This window comes from Akanthomyces muscarius, chromosome 1 (genome assembly GCF_028009165.1).
Source record: "Akanthomyces muscarius strain Ve6 chromosome 1, whole genome shotgun sequence".
Lineage (NCBI taxonomy): Eukaryota > Fungi > Ascomycota > Sordariomycetes > Hypocreales > Cordycipitaceae > Akanthomyces > Akanthomyces muscarius.
Genome location: NC_079241.1, coordinates 5,360,384 through 5,383,929, shown reverse-complemented (window position 1 = coordinate 5,383,929; position 23,546 = coordinate 5,360,384). Strand labels below are relative to the sequence as shown.

Here is a 23,546-nt window from a genome sequence, read left to right as displayed (position 1 = left end):
CGCATAGGGAACTTTTTCGAGCTTTGCTAGCAGTCGCAGCGCGTCACGTGGAGATTGGAGCAGCTTATCGCTAGAAGCCCGCGTAAGGGAGAGCTGCTCTCAGACAGAGCTTGAACAAGTTTGAGAATTGAGTTTTTCATCGGAAGCTATTGCAAAGAATTTAGAGCCTGTGGTGTAATGTCAGTCGTCCTGTCCGGTCTCAATCACAAAAATGGCGTTGGTGAGATGCAATTTATGTGGTGGCCGAGGGGCGTTTTCTAGCCAACACCTCCCATCGTACCTACGTACGTAACGAAGCTAGTGTTAAGTCAATGGAACCCCTACAAGACCACCCAGAGTCTGTCAGGACTACTAAAAATCGGCGAAATTCTGTATTGAACTCAGATGCAGCTCTGGATATTTACTCTAATTTGAAACGTCATTTCATGCCTCACCTCGCTCGCACACAACTTCTCTTGGGGTGGGTGCAGTCTGCAGAACAAGGCCCCTCTGCCGCGCTCGGCAGGTACCTAGCGAGCGAGCGACCCTGAGGATTGTAGGTAGATGGGGCGGATCTCTGCGATTACGAGTCAAGAATGCAGTCAACAGCCGGTGAATGCGAATCGAGGTCAATTGCGCTCTAAGTTCACCAGGGTAGTAGGAGCCTTGTAGGGATCCATACTATACCGAGCTGCCAATTTTTTGTTTGTTTTTTTGTTTTTATTTTTCCCAGTAGCTTACGCCTCTCCCGCCACGACACCTGCCGCAGCCCCAGCACCCGGCAGAGGTCCGAATACGGCGCCAAAATATTATGCCCCTCCTTCGAGATCCAGCAGAAACCCCGAGTGATAAGGCGGTCGGTACCTGGACTGGGCTGGGCTGTTTTAGACAAACTTGATCCTTGCCTCCATCAGCTTTCCCCTTTCTATTTTAACCATCATCTCGCGACATCTTCTTCCCTTCCATCTTTCCTTCCATCTTTCCTTCTTCACTACCAACATACCCCGCCAAAATGTCCAACCTTCCTCCCGTCTACATCGTCTCGGCCGCCCGAACCCCCGTCGGTTCGTTCCTTGGGTTCGTAGCTCTACCTGCCCACCGCTCTCCGACACCGCTCAACTAAACAGGAAGCTTGTCGCGAGACGCCAGACAGCCTGCTGACAATGATCCAACAGCTCCCTCTCCAGCTTGAGCGCCACTCGGCTCGGCTCCGTCGCCATCAAGGGTATGCCGATGCCCCTCATTGACAGCGTTGAGCGCGAACCAGAAAGCTAACCGCCGCAGGTGCTGTCGAGCGTGCTGGCATCAAGCCCGAAGAAGTCGACGAGGTCTACTTTGGCAATGTCCTATCCGCTGGGTACGCCCCGACCTCACACTCGCAATATACAATGTACTAACACAGCTTCGCCAACAGTCTCGGCCAGGGTCCTGCCCGCCAGTGCGCCATTGGCGCCGGTCTGCCCCAGTCGACCATCTGCACCACCGTCAACAAGGTCTGCGCCTCCTCTCTAAAGGCCATTGTCCTCGGTGCCCAGAACATCATGCTCGGCACCTCGTCCGTCGTCGTCGCCGGCGGCACCGAATCCATGTCCAACGCCCCTCACTACCTGCCCAACCTCCGCAACGGCGCCAAGTACGGCGACCAGACCCTCGTCGACGGCGTCCTCAAGGATGGCCTGACCGATGCCTACAAGAAGGAGCACATGGGTCTCGCCGGCGAGCTCTGCGCGTCCGACAATGACCTGTCCCGCGAGGCGCAGGACGAGTACGCCATCAACTCGTACAAGAAGGCCCAGGCCGCCACCGCCGCCGGCCTCTTCAAGGAGATTGTCCCCGTCGAGGTCCCCGGCGGCCGCGGCAAGCCCAGCATCACCGTCGACAAGGACGACGAGGTCAAGAACCTCAACGAGGACAAGCTCAAGGCCATGCGCCCCGCCTTCAAGTCGGACGGCACCATCACCGCCCCCAACGCCGCCCCCATCAACGACGGCGCCGCCGCCGTCGTCCTCATGTCCGAGGCCAAGGTCAAGGAGCTCGGCGTTAAGCCCATTGCCAAGATTCTCGGCTGGGGCGACGCCGAGCGCGAGCCGGAGCGCTTCACCGTTGCCCCGGCCCTCGCCATCCCCAAGGCCATCAAGCACGCCGGCCTCACCGAGAGCGACATTGACTTTTACGAGATCAACGAGGCCTTTTCCGTCGTGGCCCTCGCCAACATGAAGCAGCTCAACCTGTCTGCCGACAAGGTCAACGTCTACGGCGGCTCCGTCGCCATCGGCCACCCTCTGGGCTGCTCCGGCGCCCGTGTCCTCACCACCCTCACCTCCGTCCTCCACGAGAAGAAGGCCAAGATTGGCTGCGTCGGCATCTGCAACGGCGGCGGCGGTGCCTCTGCTCTCGTCATCGAGAACCTGCAGTAACTTAACTGCTGCTTCTCGACTACAAAAAAAGAAATATGTAAATGATTGAATGAAGGCATGTCGTTCCATGGGCAAAGTTCCCAGAACATGTCGCGAAAAAAAAGTTATGCATACAAACAGGACGAGCTATTGCTGTCTCTGGTAATTTTATAGACATTTAATGAGGAAAACATCGAGTCATCAAAGTGTCTAACCTTCAAATGAGGCATTTCCCAGCAAAAGAAATGTGACTTGTAATTCACTCGCATAACCCGCAAATGTTAAAATATAGATAGCATAATGGAGTCTATCAAAAAGTAGAAACAGCTCAGGAAAAAAAGGAAATAACAGGGCAAACCAAATCATAATCAGGCGACGCATACATGTCAAGAAACACCCGTCCACACCACCATCGGCCACTGATATCCACCTCGCCCCGTCCATGTAGATATATGTATATTGTATATGAGAAGAAAAGAGTGACTGCGCTTGGAGCTATAGAAGAGCAAAACTAAAACGATTCCAATCTTCCCGGTTTGATTTTCTCTCTCTCTCTCTTGTGCTAATAAAAGAAACACGATCAAAAAGTGAAACACAAACATGACGTGATGACAAAGGAAAGGCAAAAGTGAGCAGCGAAAAGAAAATTGAACAAAGCCCTCCCGTAAGCAAAAATTGAAGAAGCAGAGAAAAAAGCAAGGAAAATACACGCAGAAATGGGTCAACTTTGGTCCCCAGACTTTCCCTGCCAGAAAAAGAAAAATCAAAAAAAGATACACAACCCTGCTTTAATCAACATGGTCCAAGTCCTCTCCCCGTTCCGCCGCTCTCGCTCTCGCTCTTGTTCTCGCTCTCGCTTTGAGGCGCCAGAATATCTTGTCATATGCTCCCTATTGCATCTCGACATCTCCGCCGCCCGCAGAGGGAGGCGGCGCGACGCCCTCATCCATCCACTTGCGAAAGGCCGTGTTTTGCTCCTGGACCTCCTCGGGGCTCATGTCCTTGGTCCACGCCGGGTTGTGCACCCACTTCTCGAGGAGCTTGCTCTCGCGGTGGCCGCTAAGCGCCGCGGCGAACTTGTCGCGGCGCTCGCGCTGTTCTTTCGTCTTGGGCGCGTTATCGTAGAGAAAGTACTCGGACGTGCCCGGCGCCCAGATCATCTTGGAGCTCGTCAGGCAGATGGAGATTGTCAGGTTCTCGTCGTAGGCGAGCGGCTTGGGGATGCTCTCGCCGTCCGACTCAGCGTCGCCCGACGGCAGGTTGCGCGTGAGCACGGCTTTTTGCAGCCGGGAGCGGGTGATGCCCTCGGTGGGCTCGACGCGGATAAAGGAGGAGATGTAGTACTGCCAGCGCTCGCGCAGCTTCATCTCGTCCATGTAAAAGGTCGTCTCGTCGCGCTGCAGCCAGCGCACAGTGGCCTCTGCTTTTTGAGGGAACTGGAATCTATGTTAGCAATTTGTATCTTGTGCAGGGAGCAGGTTACTTACCCAGCAAATAACAAAGATGTCACCATCCTTGACACACTTTTCTGCAAACTTCCTAGCGCTGATCTCAGTCTGATAGCTCGTCTCGTCTTTCTCGCGACTGTTGAGATATTGCTGGATCAGATCAGGTGTCTTCTCCTTAACATCGGTGCTGCTGCAAGTAAGAGCAAGTCGGCACAGAGTCTTCAGGAGATCCTGGACAGTGTACAGCTTCCAGCCATTGCGAAGGTAATAGTGTCTCATGACGTCCTGGTAACGGTTCTCGTCAACGTCGCCAGTGATGTACTCTTCAATGAGCTCCATGGTCTTGGGCCAGTAATTGACAGGCTCTTCGTTGGCGTCGAAGAAGGTCATGTGGTTCTCGGTGAAACCAATGTCTCTGGCAGGCTTGGAGCGGCTCAGTCTCTCAATTTCCTTGCCGACTATCTGGGGGCTGCCCTTGATATCGGAAAGACGCTCGTATACTTGGTGGAAGATGCTGAAGAATACAAACAGCGTCTGGTTGCAGAAGAAATTGTACCATGGCCGACTGAAGAATCCATCTGCCTTGAGCTCGCCGTCGCCATCCAGCAGGCCACTGTCAGAACCAGTCACAACAGGCTTGGGTATAGTGGGCATCCATCGCTCGTTGGAAAAGTCGGGCAGAGGCGCCTCGTCAGGCACGTCAGCCATTTCCTCGTCATTGCCTGAGTTGACGTCGGGAGTAGTCTCCTTACTACCCGATGTGCTATCGTCCTTCTGCGTTCGAGGCTTGCTACCGATGCGGCCCGGATCGAGAACCCCCCTAAGCAGATCGCCCTTCTTTCCGTTCCTGCGGCTACGGCCATTTGTTAACTCAGCGGGTGTGTTGTCCTCAATTTCTTCTTCGCCAGAGTCTGGCTGCATTCTGGGAATTCGCTCCTGAACCACTTCTTCAGGAAGGTCAAAGAAAGCAGGAATAAACATTTCGAAGAATTCGAGAATTCTCTCCTTCTCTTGCGTGCTGTGCTGGCCATTATGCATGCTGTAGAGCATCGTCAGGCGAAGAATGTCCATAATGATCTCCTTATCAGCGAAATTCCAGCCAAATTGGTGGCGCGGAGCTTTGCCCTTGAGCGCTCTCTCGCGACGCTGCTCCTCGTGCTTGGTCTTGATGACATCAACCAAGTGCTTCGCAGTCAGGTTGCGCTTATCTGTAGACTTGACCAGGATCCCCATGTGGTCGAGACTCTTGAGATGCATGTTCTCAGTCTGCGCATGCCACACCTTTTCCCATTCTCGTTGCGAGAAGCGCCATTCCTCGTCCTTTTGCTTCATTCTAGCCAGTAAGACGGGGACAACATCAAAAGGATGGCTGTACATGTCGTTGACAACGTCAATGCCACGCTCGCCGTAAATCTTCTTGCAGATGCGCTTGAAAATCGAGGTGCTCTGGCCGGCAAGAGCGCCGGGCATGTGGAAAGACTCTCGCTCGGATGCTGACATGGCCAGCATTTGTTGGGCGATGGGCTCCAGGAGCTGAATACACTTGAGGTTGGCTTCAATGTAGAAATCGTAGTCGTGGCGCTCCTCCTCGATGCGATGAAGGCCCTCTTCATACTGATTCTTGCGATGGGCAACGAACCCGGAGTCTTCACTGGCCCAGGTGGGATGTGAGGCCCATTGGTCATTAAGAACAGAGTTGCAGAGCTCGTCGCGGCCACTGCAGGGCTTGAGGCGCTCTCTCTTGGGCAAGAGTCTGTAGCTGGGGCCATAGCCTCGGCAGTTGCTGAGCGAGAGCTTATCGTTAGGTGGTGCAGGGCGGTTGTCAATCATGACATCCTGCGTATCAACTCCCACAAATGACTTCCAAAAGGTCATCAGGTCGGGGTTTGCACTAATAAAGACTGCGCCCTTGTGAAAGAGCGTATTTCTGTCAATAATATTCTGGCTGAAGAGATTGCAAAGCTTCAGGAACTCGTTCATGGATGACCGGTTGCTGAGGAACTTTTTGACCTTTTCGAAGAATGCAATCTCATCCATATTGGATGTGGCAGAGGCTCGTGGGGGGTATGGCTCCGGCATGACCGGCGTCAAGGTAGGTTCGATCAAAGAGCCGTCCGCGGTACCGCGAGCATGGCTCAATCTCGGTCGCTTGCCGTTGACAGTAGCAGCTTGCAGGCGAGGCTGTGATGTAACCTCAGCGAGCAACGGGACTCCTCCCGCGGCTTGCTTGTCGTTTCTAGCACGCTTCTTGTCCTTGCTAGCGCTGGCCGGAGGGGCGAAGCTGCCCAGCGGAGGCATCTTCTGTCCATCTCTGGCACCAGGCTGCTGACTGGGGCCACCAGCCATGCCATCTTCGGCTCTGCCACCAGCCGCCTTTGCTTGCCCAGCAGTCTCTGGAAGGAACTGCTTGAAATCCTCTAGCAGGTCAGGGGCAGCGTTGAACAGCGTAGTGACCTGCGCATATACGTCCTGAATGGGCTTCTGCTCCCGTTGGTATGTTTGCAGAATCTCCAAAAATTGTTTATATATCTCTGGCTTGTCCTGGAATCGATTTTTGATCTTGTTGACGTAGCTGATGGCGTGGTTGAACTCGACAGGACCGCGTCGCTCCAGACCTGCTTGGCCCGCCGCGGCTCCGTTTACACCAGCTGGACCGGGCGTGCTTCGCCCAGCGGTAGCATTGGCACCAGCAGGACCAGGAGCTTGAGAGCCAGCGCGGTGTCCCGTAGCCTCGTATCCGCCACTCTGAGCGGCTGCTTGCACAAAGAGGCTGCCACCGTTCTGGGCAGGGGCACTGAAGTTGGCTTCCGGCGACCTCTGAGGCCACTGGGCACCACGCTCGGGGAAGATGGACTGGTTAGGATGGCCATCAGGAGCTCGTCCAGCAATACTTTGGACTGTCGTGCCCATGGGTGTGGTGACTCGAATTGTATTGGGGTCGTTACCAGCGCCGCATTCGATTCTGTATCCCGGGGGTAGAAATGTGTTGAAGCCTTGAATGAGATTTGGGTGGCCGGCGAAAAGCTCGGAAACGCGGTTAATGACGCCTGGTGTATCGATGCTGGTCCACCATGTTAGCCGTGTCACCTATAACATATCAGGAGTTGCACTCACGCCTGCGACTTGAAATCCTTCATTATGTCGAGAAAACGGTTATAAACATCAGGCTGGTCGTGAAATTGGACTTTGACTTGGTCCAAGTACGTCAAAGCATCCTGTGACGTGGTGTTAGCGCTCTGTATCCTAGCCAAACAGTCGCTTGGGAAAGGTTTTCCAGGCATGTATGACCAGAATGGCCTGCATACCCTCTCGCCGTGCCAAACACGACGGACGCCTTTCTCCATGTAGTTTGCTCACATTAAGAATGGGCTGCTGGCCCTGGGTGATGCCACCTGGGATCTGAGGGCCACCAGCTGGGACATTAACCATGGGCGCGCCCTGCTGCCCCGGGCGCTGGGCGTCTTGCGGGGGCTGCTGCGGTTGCTGCTGCAGCGGGCCGCCAAAGACTGAGCCACCGCCAGAGGGTGGCGGCGGGCCACCCTGAGCGGGCTGGCCATGAGGCATAGATCCGTATCCCTGATGCTGGCCGCTCGCGCCTTGCCCGCTGTGCTGGAGGAGGCGCGAGTGGTCATTCGGCGGCGGCGGGCCGCCGTAGTTTTGCATCGGGGGCGGGGCAATCGGTATAGAAGACGCACTGCCGTTGTGGTTGGCCAGCAGGCCGCCCGGGCTGTGTATCGCGCCGGGGATGCGCGACGCAACGGGCTGGTGTATGGGTATCGATCCGGCACTGCTGCTCTGGTGTGCGGATTGGAATCGGTCGGCGGCTTCGCGGTCCCGCTCGCGCTCTCTCTCTCGCTCCTGGTCTCGTCTGGCCATCTCCTCGTGCTGCTGTAAAGCGCGGTGTCGGTCATCCATGTCGCGATCGCGGTCGTATGGCGGGCCGCCAGACTGGCCGTGGTGGTTCTGGTTGCTGTTCATATTGGATCTGTAGCCGCAAAGAAAAAGCAGAGGGGAAAAAATCAGCTATGTCGCTCTCTTTCAACCAGTATCGTGAGCCCGACTGCAATTCTCTGCCGTCGGGGTGTGCGTGCGCTGGACGCGATCCGAATACCGTCTGCTGCGTTTTTCGACCAGCCGACAACGCAAGCTCAGGAGGACCAGTCGCGCGATCGCGAGAACAAGAGAGGAGACTCACAGCTCGGGGGGCACAGCTAGACCAGCGAATATCTACATGGAGATGGGGACCCCCGTGCAGAAAAAGAATATTCAGGGCAAAGAGCTGCGAAAAACACGGGATGCGTGGTGGAGGGGGAAACAAGACGCCAGCCCTGGGTGCAGAACCTGGGAAGCTCGCCAGGATGGAGGGCGACCAGGACCAGATCTGTCGGGGCCATTACACAGGCTTAGCGCGGAGTGTTCCGCATCACGTGCTGATAAGAGACTCTTATCAGTCCGATGCGGAAAGTGCGACAGTAGCCGTGTCGTGCAACACGCGTGTTCGACGCTAGACCCAAGTGGGAGTGCGCCTCAATCCCGTCGGCTCACGATGGCCACGGCCGCTAAGCTTGAATACTTTATCACGTACATTCTTTATCAAAATTACAGAAAGTTTATATATTCTGCAGATACATGCAAGAATAACTGTGGCCCGGCTTAAGCATTGTATCACGTAGCACATTTTCCACCCATCGAAGTAAGCAAGCGGCAATGTAGATTCCCTATTCTGAGTATTTGGTCCCCGATAACGCCTGTTAAGTATACACGTAAATTAAGCACATCAGCTTTTCTTTCCAGCGCTCCAGGTCTCTCCTTGTGCCTTCCTCTCTCTCCATATCAAGCTCCACTCGCCATCCAGCAAGCATTACACCCTGCCGTATAGCAAGTGTTCTATGCCAGTCTATGCCGGCGGCGGGGGCTGCGGCTTTCGAACAATCTTAATCTTGGGTCGCCCGGATGCACTTGATGGCGTGTCCGGCGCAGGGCTTCCGGCACCTCCCAAAGCGGGAGTCGGTGTGGAAACCGGCCGGGCGGCGGATGGCGTAGACGATGTGCTGACGCTAATCTTCGGCTTCGGTGCCGGCGTCTGCTGCGGTGTGGACGAGGCGCCGCCCGTGGGGAGTGGTCGCCGCACAACACCGCCTGAAGGGAGCGGCTTGCGGATTTTGAGAGGCGTGTCCTCGCCGGACGACTCGGGCCGCGTGCTTCCTGGCAGGGCGGTTCGGACCGGTGCTGGGGTCGAGGACTGAGACTTTCCGAGAATAACAGCAAGCCGGCTGGGGTTTGCAGTCCTGAGAGTCACCATGCGCCTCTTCTTCCATAGGCCCTTGGCCTCCATGGGCGTTTCCGTCTTTGGGCGTTTCGGTGCCGGCGATGCATGCTCCTCCTTCTCTGGCCGCGGCCGCTTAGCTACCGGGCCTGGGGTCGATGCCGGCGACCCATTCGTTTGAGGCTGACTATGGGCAACAATAGAGTCTTGCACAATCGGCGGCTTGGACAATGCTCGCGGGGCACCAGAAATAGACGGCTTGGTGCTGATCTTGATAGAAGACGTCCTTCCGATGAGAGATGGCTTCTTAAACTCGGTTCCATTCGAAATTGGTGGTGCAATCGGTGCTGCTGATATAGCTGGCAGTGGGACCTTTGGCTTTACCTTGTAGTAAGACTTGAAGTTGACAACCAGCCGGTTTGCAAGTTGCTGCGCAGGCCGCTCTGCCTTCCAGCGCTTGGGGAGGTTGAGCGTCAGGACCCAGTTCTGGGCCTCCTCAAACATCATGGAAGCAAGGTCAAGAAGACTCTCCACCTCCGCCCGGCCCAGTTCAGGATGGTCCAGGGCTTTGCGCATCGCAGTGCTGTAATGCCTTTCATCAGCCACATAGGTCTCTTCCATTTCCTTCTTCAACGCCTTCAAAGCAGAGTCCAAGTTCTCTTTGCGAGCAAACATTTCTTTTCTAGCCTCGATTTCTTGAGCGCTGTCTTGCACAAGCAGTAGGCCATCGCCATCATCAGCAGAAGGTTCGATCTTAGCAACCTTTGTGTGCTCTCCAAAGGCAATGGCGGCCAGTCCACGAGCAAGAGCAGCTATCAATTTCGAGCGGACGTGGGGAGAGCGATCAGTCATGAAAGAATACATCAAGAAACTGAAAAAGGTAGGATCCATCATCGCGCCGAGGTCAATCAAGGCTTCGAAGCATTTGATACGGATCAAATCTCTGGTTCCGTCCAAGAGGTACTGGCCAAAGTCGGTGAAATTTTTGGGAATCACTTCTGCCTTCATCAAGCGCTGTTTTGCCTCTAATCCAGCCAGTGTCCAAGTGTTTTGGTACGAGTTGGTCCACTCATCGCGCCGCAGGACTCGCTCGATTTGTTCCAGTGCTTCGTCCAAGAATGCACTCTCCTCTTCGTTAGGGATCTTGTTTTGCCGAGTGAGCCAGTCGTCTTGTTTCGACGGGATAAGAGAGGTAGCAAGTGATTTGACGAGAAAAGCAATGTAGAAATGGTCCGAATACGGGTTGCCTTCATTGTTGTTCAAGCGAAGCTGGTCGAGGATGAAACGGCGCGCTTCCATCGGGCATTTGTAAGTGTGATCGCGAACCTCAGCGATAGCTTTGATGATTGCACAGCGAACATTGTATTGCTTCTTGTCGGTGAAGTCGTTTGGTCGAGGCTGGTTCGTCTGTTCGTAGCAATACATTTCTCGAAAGGCCCGCATGAGCTGGCGCATTCCTAGCAATGGAATATCCTTGATATTAGACTGCCGAGTCAGAGCAGCGGCTGCCATTGTGCGAATTCCGTGAAAATATCGTCGGTCGATGAGAGTCCGCACTAGAAAGCCAGAGGCAATTGGATGCAGAGGTCCCTGTGCGAGGTAAAGCATGGCATCCTGCTGTGCAACAACGTCTCTGTCTTGCTGCAGCTGCGACACGTACATGTACGGCTCCAACGTCCGCGTCATGTCAGATGCCCACTCAAAATCTGCATCGAGACGAATCCATTCATAAGACTCTTGATCCATTTTCCGCTCCGTCTCCGGGTCCCATTCAATTAGTTCCCACTCGCGTTGATCCTCGGGGGTCTGCAAGACATCTCCAAGACAATAGAGCAAGGCATCGTCATTATTTTCCGTAATCTCCATGCTTTGTCCTGTGCTGTGCTTCTCCTTCATTCGTCGCGTTCGCTTGAGTCGCTTGTATTTCGTGTTGTAAGGAATCTCAAACTTTGTAGCTCTTGTAGCATCTTCGCGAATCTCAAGAATATGTTCGTATGGCGTTCCATCAGCCTCATGGATCCGTACCGTCATAGGGCCAGTAAAAAGGGGCTGGGTTTCTCCAAGTGGTACTTCAGCTCGCCGCTCCTTGATTTCGCGCAGAAAGTCGTCCTTTTCAAGTTGCGGCTTCTTTGCCTTCTGGTATTGCACTTGATTCAATGTCAATTCGACACATAGCCTCTTTTTGTTAAATCGGGCCTTGACATCAAACCTCGGACAGCCGGATCCGTAAACCCATTGATTCCAGAAAGTCTCTAAGCGATACCGAGATCCCTTTTCGCATAGCGTTTTGAACTTTTCGGTATCCAGAATCGTAGATTTGTCACTCCCTTCAATCTGCGCACGCGTCAAGAGTTTTTGCAGTACTCTCGTCAGTCCGTGGCCGCCAGATGCCTTGTTCATGCGCTTATCCAGAATGAAAAACACAAGAGGCGCTTTGAGTGTCATCAAGTCCATTTCGGCATCATCGAGATGTAGGCTGGCACCGAGGTCAAAGATAGCAGGACGACCAACGTCAAGCTCAATAAGCTTGTCTGACATGGTCTTCATGCGGAAGCGGTATTCGTTGTTTCCGCAAATGCGTTTCATGAACAGATCCGTCATATAGTGAGCCATGCCCACTACCAGCCACATGTCGCTGCGTGTGTTGGGTATCATGTTGATACCGATCCATTGCGACGTCAACGTAAGGACGAGCTGTCTTGTGACCTCGATTTCAGTGTCGATGATGTCTGCTGGATATAGCAGTCGATTGCTTGCAAATGCTAATGAGTGCAGGGCTACTGTATCGTCGACTAAGTCGTCAACAAAGCAGAGTTTGAAATTAGAAAACGGGTAGCGTGCGAACGTGTAAGTAAGAAAATCCGCAGACATGGTAAGTGCGGCAGATGTATGCCTGACCCAGTCTCCGCGCCCAGGCAAGCAGTATGCATGGACTTTCAATGCACTCATGCCGAGCTTGACTTCATCTTCTTCGGTTCGAAATTCAGAGGACAGATCAATATGCTCGAACGGTCCAACAGCAAACCCCAGCTTCTGCACAGATACTTTCTTCTCAGGCTCAAAAGTCATAATCTTCATCGACTCATCGTCCGGGTCTGTCGTTTCCTCCACAAGAAAGCCAGAGCATACCACGGACATTTCTCGGAGCTTGTCCTCCTCTGCGAGCTTGAATGATCGGTCGACAGTGCCTGAATCCTTCTTGGTTGCCAAGGCTTGTTGCAAGGCGTCTCCGAGAGTCCGAGGGTGCTTGATGGAGACCCGCCAGTCGCAGCGTGAGCCATGGTCGTCGATGCAGGGGAATATACAGCTCGCAGTGCCCGGTTGTATCGAGTGACGGGTGTACATGTGTGTGAAGCGCCCATCCAAGGAGTCCACTCCGACGAAATGCAATCCGTCGCGAGGGTTCCTGTTGACAAAGGGGACAGTGATCTTGTATTGCTTGTGCGACCTGTCAGGGCCGTCGAGATTCGATGTTGACTTCCTAACGATCAACCTCGGCCGATCTCTGTCGTCCCTGCCACGTAGCTTCACTTTCAAAGACCCGTACACCGGCGTACACCCCTCAAATTCTCTATTTTCGGCGGGAACGTCGGTTTTGCGGCTGTGGAAAACGGCACGCGCTCGGATGCGGCGCACATCGAAATGTTCTGCTCTCAAATTCCAGCCCTCGGGCTGGGACAGTTTCTCGTACGGGTCATTGTATTCTGCTGCAGCTCTTCTCTTCGGTCCCTCGATCGCTTCGCCGTGGGCTTCACGCATCTCAGCGATCGTGATTCGGCTAGTATCGATTTCGCATTGCGCTGCGTCGAGGAAGACCTCCTCAACCTTGTCTGTGAATGTCACAAGGAAGATGTCGGTGGTGCCGTGAATGCATTTGTCGCAAAAGTCAACCTCGAGGCTGACTTCTTGCTTGAGGACGAAATATTCCATCACGGGGACGTCGTTGACCGGCGGTAGATCCTCGAAGCCGTTATGCGTGAAGGTGCGCCCGGTTTCGACGGCCATCTTCGCGAGCGTGCCAAACGACGCGAGCGGCCGCTGTGAGTCGGGTGTGCATAGAATATATTCGACTGGTTCCTTTTTCGCAGTTTTTGCGCGGTGCAGGGAACTGGCTGCGCGTGCACGTCGTTGCGCTGCCTGTCGCAACGTCCTGGTGATGATGAAGCAGAGGAGTCAAATAGGTAGCACCCGCGTTTGCGATCACGAAGCTTGACGCACGGGCCAACTGCAGCCTGCCAGTACAAGTACCTCGTAACTTCAAGCTGGCCACCACCAGAAGATTCATACGTGAGTTCATTATTTCCCGTGACAGGATATTTTTATTTTTTTTGTTTTTGTTTTTTTCGGCGCCTTCTTACAGCTTTTACCTTGAGCATGGTACACTTCCCTTTCTTCATCCCTCGCTGTCTTTTTAATTGTGTGACGTAACATTTGGCAAGCACTGCACCGTACTCTGTCAATATCAACACCCCAGCATCGAGGTACTTTGTGAAGAGAAGTCATATTACACTACTGCATTGCGGCTTCAGCCAATCTATATGACTGTACCCACGGCAAGAAATTAATAATTCCGATGCGCCACCATGAACCTCCTTCGAGCCTACCAAAATTGTATGTACAGAACCAAACGCCTTCCTGAAGAGATTGCCCAATGTGCTGCTAAATCAACGACGCCGCGCAAGTAAAATTATCACATACAAAGGAAACAATGAGAAGAAGCAATCATGGTTTTGCCCGCTTGTCTCGTCTACGTTTCCTTGCTCTAGCCTTGAGAAGCTCATCATCACGATAATCCTCTGGCAAATCAAAGTCCGTCTCTGCAACGTCCGGTATCGGATGACCCCAGGCCAGGACGTTTCGACCAGCTCGCCGATGTTTGTTGAGCGCGCCATCGCGTTCATACTTTTTGCTGAAAAAAGACCTGAACTCCTTTGGGGTTTCGGATTGCCTCGGTGTTGTTGCTGCTGAATCGGATCGATGGCGTTTCGAGGCAGCTATTTTTGAGCGAGCCATGGCTTCCTGCTGCAGCTGCTTTGCTGGCGACGATGAGGAGGCTTCACTACTGTTGTCTTGTGAATTCATCAAAGTGTCTTCTTCTTCATCGACGCTGTCTCCAACTTCACTTCTGCTTTGATGGGTTGGCGTGCTGTCATCGGCATCCTCCATCAGCTGATCCTCTGGCTCCTCAATTCCTTCAGCTTCTTTGAGCTCTTCTTGAGCTTGCTCAGCTAGTGTCCGTTCTCTCTCCAGTTTGCGGCGCTTCTCTTCCAAGCTCCAGTTCTTGAACTTGTCCAGAATACCTTGGCAGCCTCTGATAAAATGGGCACGGGCAGGCTCAAACATCTTCTTCTTCGTCTCCGTGATTCCGCTGACGCCCATGACTCTAAGCCAGTCATGGCCTTGTAGTCCCTCCAAAAGTCGAATAATTTGATCTTTTTCGTGCTGTGCGCGGCCTTTCTCGGTGTTGCGTATCGATCTCTCGACCCTCTCGGCTCGTCGGTGTATTGGTTCAAAGGTGCTGTCTGGCAGGGGATCCTCCAGTGCTCTGTTTCTATACTGTGCTTCCAAAAACCCAAAATCTATTTGCTGCGCATCGAAGACATCGGTGAACAGTGCATCGCCATAACCTCGCACGGGAAACACTTCGGGTTGGGGTTGTGCGGACCCAGCTTGGTGGACGCGTCGAGAGCCGGAGTCGACAACGATTATGGGAGTGTCCATGTTTAATAAATCTGTAACAAAAATGTTAGCATAGGAAAGACTTTCTGTATGTCAGGGAGGGAAAAAAACGATATTAAAATCATAACGTACGTTGTTCTTTGGGCTCGTTTCCGATAACCTCGTCATAGTCTGGAAAGTAGGCGGAGAGGTCGCTCTTGAAGCGAGTCGCTTCCTGGGACCGGAGCTTGCGGCCAGGCTCTCGGGCAGGTTCCTTTGTGCCGGCCATGTCGGGCTGGAGCCTATCCAGCTCGTGCTTGATGCCATTGATGACTTTTGCTTGGTGTTTCGTGACGTTGGGATCTGCTTCGGCGGGCGGCAGACCGGGCCTGTTGCTCGCTGCTGCAGCAGGGGCGGCCGCTACCGCTACGGGTCGAGCTTGTTGTGGTGGTGGTTGTGGGAGGGGCTGCACCTTCTGTGGTGGTACTGCGGCGGGCCGGGAGAGGATCTCGACAGCAATCCTCGTCTTTTTCGTGTTGGCCGTGGCAAAGTCGTGCTCTGTGGCCTCGATGGCCCTTTTCGTGCGACGTGCCTGCGGCTGTTGCTGCGGCGGCGGGTGGTGGAAGAGCGCCGGCGTCGCGCGTGCCATGGGGGTGTGTCCGTTGAGGTGAGGTGGGAAGCCTTCAGGTCGTCGGGTCGAGCGTGTGACGGAAGCCATTGACAATAGGGCAGCGGCCTGGCATTGTCTTTGGCGAGAGTCGTCTTGTCACTCCCGCGATGGATGGCTGATGCGTTTCGCGCAGTCGAGAGTCGCCTTTTTTTCGTCAAAAAGGCCGCGGGCTCCCTGCGTAAAACCGTGAAGTGAGCGGGTGATGCGGATCCGCCCAAACAAGAGGTGCCTGCTGCAGTGGACAGCTAGCGGCCTGTGTTGAGCACTGATGCTGGGCATTTACGGGCGATTTACTGAGTCGCTAGCGCATCTCGCTGCGAGTCTACAGGGGCACGCGCCTGTAACCACACAGCTGCCGGTGGTGCAGGCTGCCTCTGACGCGACTCGACCAAAACATTCTTGGTGATTGTTTGCCTACCCTGTAGGTAAATTCATGGCGAAAATGCGAATGACAGCATTAATAGTAAACGAAAACAAAGCTTGGAGTATCCCTTTCCGTGTGTAATTCATATCTTGCATACCCGTATGATTTTTGCATAGTTCCATGTCAGCTATAGACTCGTCAGTCCAAGTGATGATGTATTCAAACACTTATGAGTGTGCGTCAACACAATGGGGTGAACAATTGCCAAACAGAAGAACGCGATTCTTCGCCGTACCATGTACGTTATTATTTGATACTAAGCTTCGCCATCGCTTTTTGCGCCGGCTTGCTATCTGCTGTCTTGTCCTTTGTCCGCAGTAGCTTTTCCACAAAGCTCTTGCTCTTCTTCGTCGTCTTGATGTACGTCTCCAGTCCAAGGAGGACAGCATACGACTTGGAAATCGTCAAATGACCCATATCAACACCCTCCACCTTTAAGCTCTGCAGAAAAGCGCGAAAGTTGGACGACGGTGGACGGTAGTGTCCACTGAGAGGAGACAGCGACTGCAGCCGCCCATTCTTAATCTTGATGAGCCCCGCGGCGGAGATGCGGCCGCCTTGCAGAAAGGACGAGTGCTGAAAGGCGCCGGAGTCTTTGATGCCGACGTACAGGCGAAAGTTGGTATCGGCGACAAATATCCAGCAATTTGGGCGGACAGACTTGCGCAGCAGCTTGTTGATGATGGTCGATGTTGAGAGGTGGTGAATCTTTTTGACGCCAGACGCATTGTCAAACTCTGGAGTGGCATATTTGGCGGCACGATCGGCTTCTCGCCTCGACTCGGCCGACGAGTCAGAGTCGGAATCAGAGTCGTCTGCCAGGGGATTGGCAGGAGGCCTAAACGCCGGTGTGGTATCGTCGGCCGGAACAATACCGTGGATGCTATCCCTGAATTGCTCCGTTGTGTCGATCCTCGCACCGTTCTTGGCCCAGCACAGTCTCCCCTCGGCATCAACCTTGACCAGGTAGTACTGTCTCTCTTCTCGTGACAAGTAGCGCACTTGTTCTCGCTCCAACTGCTCTCGAGGGCAGGCGTCCAGCTCAACGTTGCGACCGGCACCATAGTCGAGCCAGTACAAGAAGTTTTCCTGGGCGTCCGACCTCTTCCACTCCTCGTGATATACTCGCAAATTGCTTCCGTAGCGATGCTTCACATCAATCATTTCCAGAAAGTACTGAAGCCCCATTGTGCGAGCTTCCGCCCGGCGCTTCGCATTCTCAACCTGGCGCTGTTGTCTTCGGGCCGCCTTGTCTTCTGGGCTGGTCTCCTCCACGCTTTCGGCCTCCGGGTCAGATTCGCTGTCTGAAGCATCGCGACCAGCGCGAAGGGCCGTCATCCCCACCTTTCTCCAGTTCTGGCGAGCGCCTGCAGATGGCGGTTGTGTTTCTCCAGTGACGGTCGCGGCTTGTGAGAGAGGACGTGGGCGAGGGCGATGCGTCTCGCGAAACTGAGCGTCGCGCACAGCGGCAACCCAGCGCGTGGTAGGGTTGATGCTGTAGCCGTCCATTTCTCGGCGTGCACGGTAGCCTCGAAACGTCTTTTGGATCATCCTGGCTGCTGCATCTTGGCCTTGGTCGTCCGACGGCAGTGCCGGGTCGGTAGAGAGGCTCTTGTGCTCTTTCATTTTCCTGCGATTTTCCACTTCCTTTTCTGCCTGTATCTGAGAAATCTCATAAAACTGTTCCTTGGTCGGTGGCACGAGCGAGGCTATGTATGCGTTGTGTGTCGAAGCTGTTGCTGCAGATGAGGATGCAACCTCGGAGGCCGCCATTGTGCTCTTATAACCCGCCGATGGCGGGGCCGTGGCTCCGGTAGAGACAGCCTCGGACAGGGGAAGAGGCAGCCTGTGCCTCGTGGTCGTGTGGCCCTATCAAGTTTGAAAGGCTACTGGTAGAGCTAGGGTCCAGCCGCCAATCTGAAGAGCAACTAGTCTTCTTTGACGTGAGCGCGAGCAGTGTGGGTGGCTGATCCTCAGCTGGAATTAGGGTGCGAGCTACCAGATGCGCAGAATTGGTGACAAAAGGAACTGCCAAGAGATCTGCCGTTGTAGCGCAAAGTGGCTTTAGCGAAGTATTTAGGGATAGGGCTGACGGGTATACATATATCTGGAGCTGGTCGCAACGAAGTCAATTTTCAGGTTTGCGTTATCAGATATAAGAGTCATGATCGGCGGCCCGAGGGGCAGGCGCATGGAGGCTCTGAGGTAAGTGAGCCCTGCAACAATCGCTGAGCCACAGCATGCGGCATCCTCGAGGTAGCGCGAATCTCGATGGAGCTTCATGGGTGATAGGCAAGTGGTCTGCTCTCCCCGAGGATCACAGCCTCTTCCTACTGAAAAAATGCTGTCATGCATCTTGGCGGGGACTTCTAGAGAAGAAGCTTGAATAGCAACGTAAAAAAGACGCACCACCGAGTCGTGTCTGCAGCCGGATCTGGCATGGCGGTACGCCGAGCGGTGGCAGGACACTCCTACTACCTTGGGCTAGGCCCAAGAAAAGAAGCCTCGCGGACATTGTGGCTCAGCGGTGCAGCGCCACCAAAAACTGCCGTTCAAGCCCCCGACTGTTGCGCGGTCGCTCGCTTTACTGTACAGTCGTCGTCATGCGTCAGGCTGATTTCTGATTTCTTCATATACAAGATGTGATAAAATTAGTATGTAAGATTTGTTGTACGCCAAGTATGGACAAAGAAAAAAAAGGCAGCGCTTATTCGGAGCTGCAAGAATGTTCGCTAAGAAAATAGAAAGTCCTTCAAGACTGGCGAACCCGTAAATTCTGGATTCAACATGATGCAGCTTTTTAGCAAACCGTCAGCATACTGTCAATGCGGACGGGAATCTTGCTCGTCACAGAGTATATCCTTACTTGAGAAAATATTGCAGCCCTGCCCGTCGTTTTTCCAGAAACTTGGGCCGGAATTTGGATATGACGCTCTTGGGCGGCAGGCTGGGCACCGCTGCATCGAAATTCGGAAACGACTTCATCAGCCTCTGGCGCAAAGCGTCAAACTCGGAATAGCGCTTCCGAATATACATGTAGCTTCCCTACATCGTTATTGTCAGTATCCAAGGATTTTTTCTTCTTCTCGACCGCGATAAGAGTTCGAGAGGGCGCGGCGCAGGCTTCTGCCGTTCGTACCTGGAGGGTCTCTACCCGTACATTCCACACGACAAAGGCCCCGATGCTTGTCGCGCCGCCATTGACTATCGTGTGGCCGACAATCTCGACGCTCTTGGCCCAGCAGGCATTGTTGCGATCCTCCTCCTCCTCGTCGGCCTCGTTGTCGAGCAACAATATGGCGCCCGACGGCCGCCCCGAATCGGACGATTGTGTGGAGGCCGCCCGCCGTCGCGAGGGCATATTTTGCCAGTACGGCGGTGCTGTGAATGGCGCATCCGAGGGCGCCGACGAGTCCATCGCATTCGTAGTTTCGCTGTCCTCGCCGTTCAGGCCGCCCATGCTCCGCAGTCCTCCGAGCCGCCGTGAGCTAGGCGCCGCGCCGCTGCCGCTGCCGGCGTGCCAGCCGCCATGTGTCTCGGTCTCGCCTGAGCCCAATGTCTGGCCGGTGGCGGCGACGGCTCTGGCACCTGCCCCAGCATGACTTGGATGCAAGGTCGCTTCCATCCAGGCCAGAATTTGTAGAGCGCAGCGCAGAGAGAGCCCACACCGTTGGCAGTTGCGCAAGTGGCGAGCGACGGATCAAGGGGGCGGGGTTGAAGCTGTCGCGAGTCGTTTGAGAGAGGGTAGGTATGAGTTGTCGGCGTGGTGGTGAGAGGGAGTGCGCGCACAGCACCGAGGACTGTTGAAGAAGTGATGATACTGCAATTCCAAGTTGCAGCGTTCAAAAAAGTTATGCTGTCATGACCGCGTCAGGGAAAAAAAAAGCATCGCTGATGCGAATCCAAAGCCGGCGCTACTCCTGCTCCCCAGACTCTTGCATGTGGGGCCGGCGCCGAGCTGTCTTCCGCTCGGCTTATGGCGAGTCCGATATAGGGATCCCGAAACATAAAATAAAGCGAAGACCAGAAACTTGACATTCAAAGATGGTAGTGAAGTCCACGCCATTGGCAGCCAACGTCGAAGGAGATGTGGATGACGCCTCCGAGCGTTTACAAAAGTGTCTCATCGCTCGCACACATAGCCACATCGATGCTGCGTACCATGGATGATATCAAGGTAGAAATCAAACTCTCGAATACGAACCAGACAACCTTGCACCGAGGAGCATCCTAACGGCCTTGACCACCGGCCCCCGCACTCAGCCCGGGTGGCGATGCTATATCAGACGGTGAGTGTACAAGATTCTGGGTCCATGTCGAACATGCAGAGATGCTGCAAAACATGTCTGATGAGCTGGAAAGTGCTCACTCAAGTGAGTGACGCGGGCTGCGGCGCACCGAAAACAGTACTATGTGCACGGAGCAAACATGGACCCTGAATCTCGCCTCTTTCTTCTGCCTGCCTGCTTGCCTGCCTGCTGGCTTGTTACGCACGCAGACGAATGTCGATGTCGTCTCCGTATTCCTGCAAAAAAACTAGTCGCCACACCATTCGACCGCAAGTACCCGCGACGCCATCACTAGTTAGTTTGCGTCTTTGCTTTCGTATTGGAGCGCCACGACCAATTGACTTTGTGTCTTGGCGCCGCCCTTTCCTCCGCTGGCAAACTTCGTGTCTTCTTTGGCTGGCACTTTTTTTCTTGCCCCTCTCGTCACGCAGCAGCGATGATGCTGTTGGTGACGACGGTGCGCCCCGTTTTCACGAAAATCAGCCAAGTCATTCAACGGAACGGCACTCGCCGTGATGGTCATGAGTTGTGTGCTGTTGCGTGGACGCGAGGGCACCACCACCACCCCTGCTAATTGCGGCAAACTGGGCCATGGACATCGAGCGGCCCTAGACACGAATCTTGTCTCCCAGTTTCATGTTGCTTGTTTATGCCAGACGAGACTTTCATAGGCAGGTGGTAGGTTGCTTGTTTTTAGTCTAGCATCTGGGGAAACAAAAAGCAGTTTCGCAGCGACGGGCTGGCTGAAGCTAACAAATAAACTCACGCTATTCTGGCGATGGCCCTGTTCCAGTAAGATGAGGTCTCATCTGGTGGCGTCAAAAAGCAACCATGCTGTGGCTACTGGTAGCGTGCCACCCTGGGCGGGGGCCAAGATACACCTGAAGCTACCGGTAGCTAATATTAAAATGAACGCTATGAGGAAAAAAAATGCTCTGGGTTTCTTGTCCCATCTGAAAGAATACGGGCTGCTGATAGGTGGTACTGGGCACTGCATTGCGGGAGCGGCGCGCCTTGCCCACCCACACCCGATGATACGGCTCAAAGCTCGTCTTTCTTGGCCGCCGCCCTATCCGTCTACCGGCGAACAACCCTGCCTGGGGGCGATTCGTGAAGCATGGACCAGAAAACAATGACCTGTCTGCCCGGAGCCAGGGAGGGAGTCGGGCCCTGCCTGGGGCGTTTTGGGTGGATGGACTGGGTTGGTTATAATCTGGCTGTCTCTCCTGCGGCCAACCCAAGTCTCACATTTTTTGCTTTGCTGGCTGTGTGATTTTCCAAGTCAACGCCCCTCGAAGCTTTTCTTCTTCTTCCCTTGCGCTCTTGATCACGTTTTTGTCTTTCGTTTCGTCTCTCTCGTTGACGGCATCCTTTTCTCCTCATTCTTTGTGTGCATTGTATACATCCCGACCAGCAACACTCGCTTTCACTCGACATTCAACGGCTGCAGCCTTGAAGTTGCCTGTTTCGGTGAGCATTTCCTTGTGATCTTGGACCAAGATACACTTGAGCCATGCTGGCCCCTAGGCAGACGTTGTGAATTGACTCTAATTGATTCTGCCTCGCATAGATTATTCACTCGGCTCCGGCACTTGCAACTCCCTGAGTGAAGCGTCTACCCCCGATCCTTACTTTCTCAAACCTACAACCTCCCGACCCCGAACAGCAGTCATGGTTTCGTTCAAGACGACGGGCCTTGTGGTCGCTGCGACTCTCGCAAGCCTCGTCCAGGCCGAGAATTATCAGATTGACCCGACTACGGTGCCTTACGCCACCCGAGGCAAGCCGCCAGATACTCCTTCAACGCCCAACTGCCATTGCTAACAAAATGCTGCCAGAGCGATGGTGCCGCGATGAGAAGCTCACCTGCCCTCTGATCTGTCAGCAAACCGAGCCGCGCACCACTCTCGTCAACGACTGCGACCCTGTATGTTCTACTGACAGCCTCGGAGCTGCATCCCCCGATTGTGGAAAAAATTGTCACTAACCCGAGCCAGGATACCCTCCAATACGGCTGTCTTTGCGGCAACAACATGCAGCCAAACATCTCCGAGTATAGCCTGAGCATACCGTACTACGTCTGCACCGAATGGGGCCGCCAATGCGTCACCGCATGCAACAACGACAATACGTGTGCGTCCAACTGCCTCCAGAAGAACCCCTGCGGAGCGACGAACCCCCAGCGCCACAATGCTTCGGCAACGTCGTCACAAGGAGCCACGGCCTCCCAGACCGGCAGCAATGGCATCTACACTGGACCTCCCGGCTCGGCAAGCGCCGGCAGCACGTCTGGAAAGAAGACGGGCGCGGGTGCGGCTCTCGAGGTCGGACGCTCATACGGATTTGTTGCGGTATTTGCTGGCATGTTTGTCGGGTTTGCCATGTTGTAAGAGGGAGAGCCAAGCTGAGAAGAAGTGGCTAGGCTTCGTCGAGACATTTTTTTTTTGCGTCGGCTGCATTTACTAATATTAATTATTGTTCGACGGGTGGCAGCCAGACGCACTTATAAGAAGGCGACATAATAATACTAATCATACCACTTTACGCAACGAGAGAGCTTCGAGCTAGGAATGCAAGTGTGAGATGTGTTTCGAGAGAGGCCGAGGGGCGCGAGATGCAGGAAATGGTAATCTGTGCCAGTTGGTGTTTGGCTGTCGGCCTCTCAGTTGAGTTGAGAAAATAACAGGCCGATATTTGGACCCTCGAGTGAACATGCTCATGTCAATGCCGTCCGCAGTCTTCCCAAGAGCCCGGCTTTTCTGGTTCTCACCAAGCAATGATGGGCGGTGGTGGAGTGGATGATCGAGGTGTGTTTGATCGCGGCAGTGATAGGCAGCGATGCATCCGTTCTTGTAAAATGACACAGGCCCGTTACATAATGAAATACCATTGTTTTTAAGCGTGCCGGTTTCATTGCGAAGCCTTGATTGAGGAGAGCCACTTATTCGCAGATGGAGGACTGGCTGGCATCGGCTGAAGCACGACGCACCAGTGACATTCGCCTCTTTCGAGCGCGACGCAACGTCAACCGGGGCACGCCATGCAGCTCTGCAGCTAGTGATTTGCAGTCATGTCGGCGCAGCTTCTGGCGCGCCGGTCACAGTGGCGTCTTGTCACACGACACCGTCAGGTTCCTGAAGGCGGGGAAGGGGACGATATCTATGTGGCGGGCAAAGTTGCGATGCATTAGCGTGGGAGAGCTTGCGGGAGAGATGATTGTTGAGACCAAGGTTTAGCTTGGACAAGAAAGCACATGAAGATTGGTACTTACATAGCTACATCGGTCGGTAGTTGGAATGTGGGTGCGCAAAGTAGTCGGCTCAACGTCCTAATAATAGAGCAGCTGTAGACGCCCGTGGTGTAGTTACTGGTAAGGTACCTTTGGTAGGCAGGCAGGACATGTGAGATCTGGTGTG

The 23,546-nt window shown here is 54.2% G+C and overlaps 7 protein-coding genes across 10 annotated transcripts; 2 read left to right on the top strand and 5 right to left on the bottom strand.

Annotated features, from left to right (window-relative positions):
* Window positions 1-991: 991 nt before the first annotated feature.
* Window positions 992-2,396, top strand: LMH87_006821 (uncharacterized protein; the record flags this gene model as incomplete). Its single annotated transcript, XM_056204772.1, has 4 exons — window positions 992-1,056; window positions 1,155-1,204; window positions 1,264-1,336; window positions 1,394-2,396. The coding sequence occupies 4 exons, from the start codon at window positions 992-994 to the stop codon at window positions 2,394-2,396; spliced, it is 1,191 nt and encodes a 396-aa protein (XP_056060093.1).
* An 869-nt stretch (window positions 2,397-3,265) lies between these two features.
* LMH87_006820 (uncharacterized protein) lies at window positions 3,266-8,410 on the bottom strand (the record flags this gene model as incomplete). The annotated part of the gene is made up of 6 exons (XM_056204770.1): window positions 3,266-3,811; window positions 3,863-6,884; window positions 6,938-7,038; window positions 7,181-7,808; window positions 8,019-8,050; window positions 8,369-8,410. 6 exons carry the CDS (start codon window positions 8,408-8,410, stop codon window positions 3,266-3,268), a joined length of 4,371 nt encoding a protein of 1,456 aa, XP_056060092.1.
* A 310-nt stretch (window positions 8,411-8,720) lies between these two features.
* LMH87_006819 (uncharacterized protein) lies at window positions 8,721-13,094 on the bottom strand (the record flags this gene model as incomplete). Of its 2 annotated transcripts, XM_056204768.1 has the most annotated exons (2): window positions 9,226-9,276; window positions 9,474-13,094. In XM_056204768.1, 2 exons carry the CDS (start codon window positions 13,092-13,094, stop codon window positions 9,226-9,228), a joined length of 3,672 nt encoding a protein of 1,223 aa, XP_056060090.1. The 2 variants fall into 2 exon arrangements, with proteins under 2 accessions (XP_056060091.1, XP_056060090.1); XM_056204769.1 differs by having other exon boundaries at window positions 8,721-13,094.
* A 717-nt stretch (window positions 13,095-13,811) lies between these two features.
* On the bottom strand, window positions 13,812-15,465 carry LMH87_006818 (uncharacterized protein; the record flags this gene model as incomplete). Of its 2 annotated transcripts, none has more annotated exons than XM_056204766.1 (2): window positions 13,812-14,821; window positions 14,901-15,465. In XM_056204766.1, the coding sequence occupies 2 exons, from the start codon at window positions 15,463-15,465 to the stop codon at window positions 13,812-13,814; spliced, it is 1,575 nt and encodes a 524-aa protein (XP_056060089.1). The 2 variants fall into 2 exon arrangements, with proteins under 2 accessions (XP_056060089.1, XP_056060088.1); XM_056204767.1 differs by having other exon boundaries at window positions 14,813-14,850.
* A 622-nt stretch (window positions 15,466-16,087) lies between these two features.
* On the bottom strand, window positions 16,088-17,614 carry LMH87_006817 (uncharacterized protein; the record flags this gene model as incomplete). Of its 2 annotated transcripts, XM_056204764.1 has the most annotated exons (2): window positions 17,176-17,247; window positions 17,306-17,614. In XM_056204764.1, 2 exons carry the CDS (start codon window positions 17,612-17,614, stop codon window positions 17,176-17,178), a joined length of 381 nt encoding a protein of 126 aa, XP_056060086.1. The 2 variants fall into 2 exon arrangements, with proteins under 2 accessions (XP_056060087.1, XP_056060086.1); XM_056204765.1 differs by having other exon boundaries at window positions 16,088-17,614.
* A 959-nt stretch (window positions 17,615-18,573) lies between these two features.
* On the bottom strand, window positions 18,574-19,466 carry LMH87_006816 (uncharacterized protein; the record flags this gene model as incomplete). The annotated part of the gene is made up of 3 exons (XM_056204763.1): window positions 18,574-18,637; window positions 18,708-18,886; window positions 18,981-19,466. The coding sequence occupies 3 exons, from the start codon at window positions 19,464-19,466 to the stop codon at window positions 18,574-18,576; spliced, it is 729 nt and encodes a 242-aa protein (XP_056060085.1).
* Window positions 19,467-21,801: 2,335 nt separating this feature from the next.
* LMH87_006815 (uncharacterized protein) lies at window positions 21,802-22,520 on the top strand (the record flags this gene model as incomplete). The annotated part of the gene is made up of 3 exons (XM_056204762.1): window positions 21,802-21,910; window positions 21,969-22,057; window positions 22,128-22,520. 3 exons carry the CDS (start codon window positions 21,802-21,804, stop codon window positions 22,518-22,520), a joined length of 591 nt encoding a protein of 196 aa, XP_056060084.1.
* Between the last annotated feature and the right edge of the window lie 1,026 nt (window positions 22,521-23,546).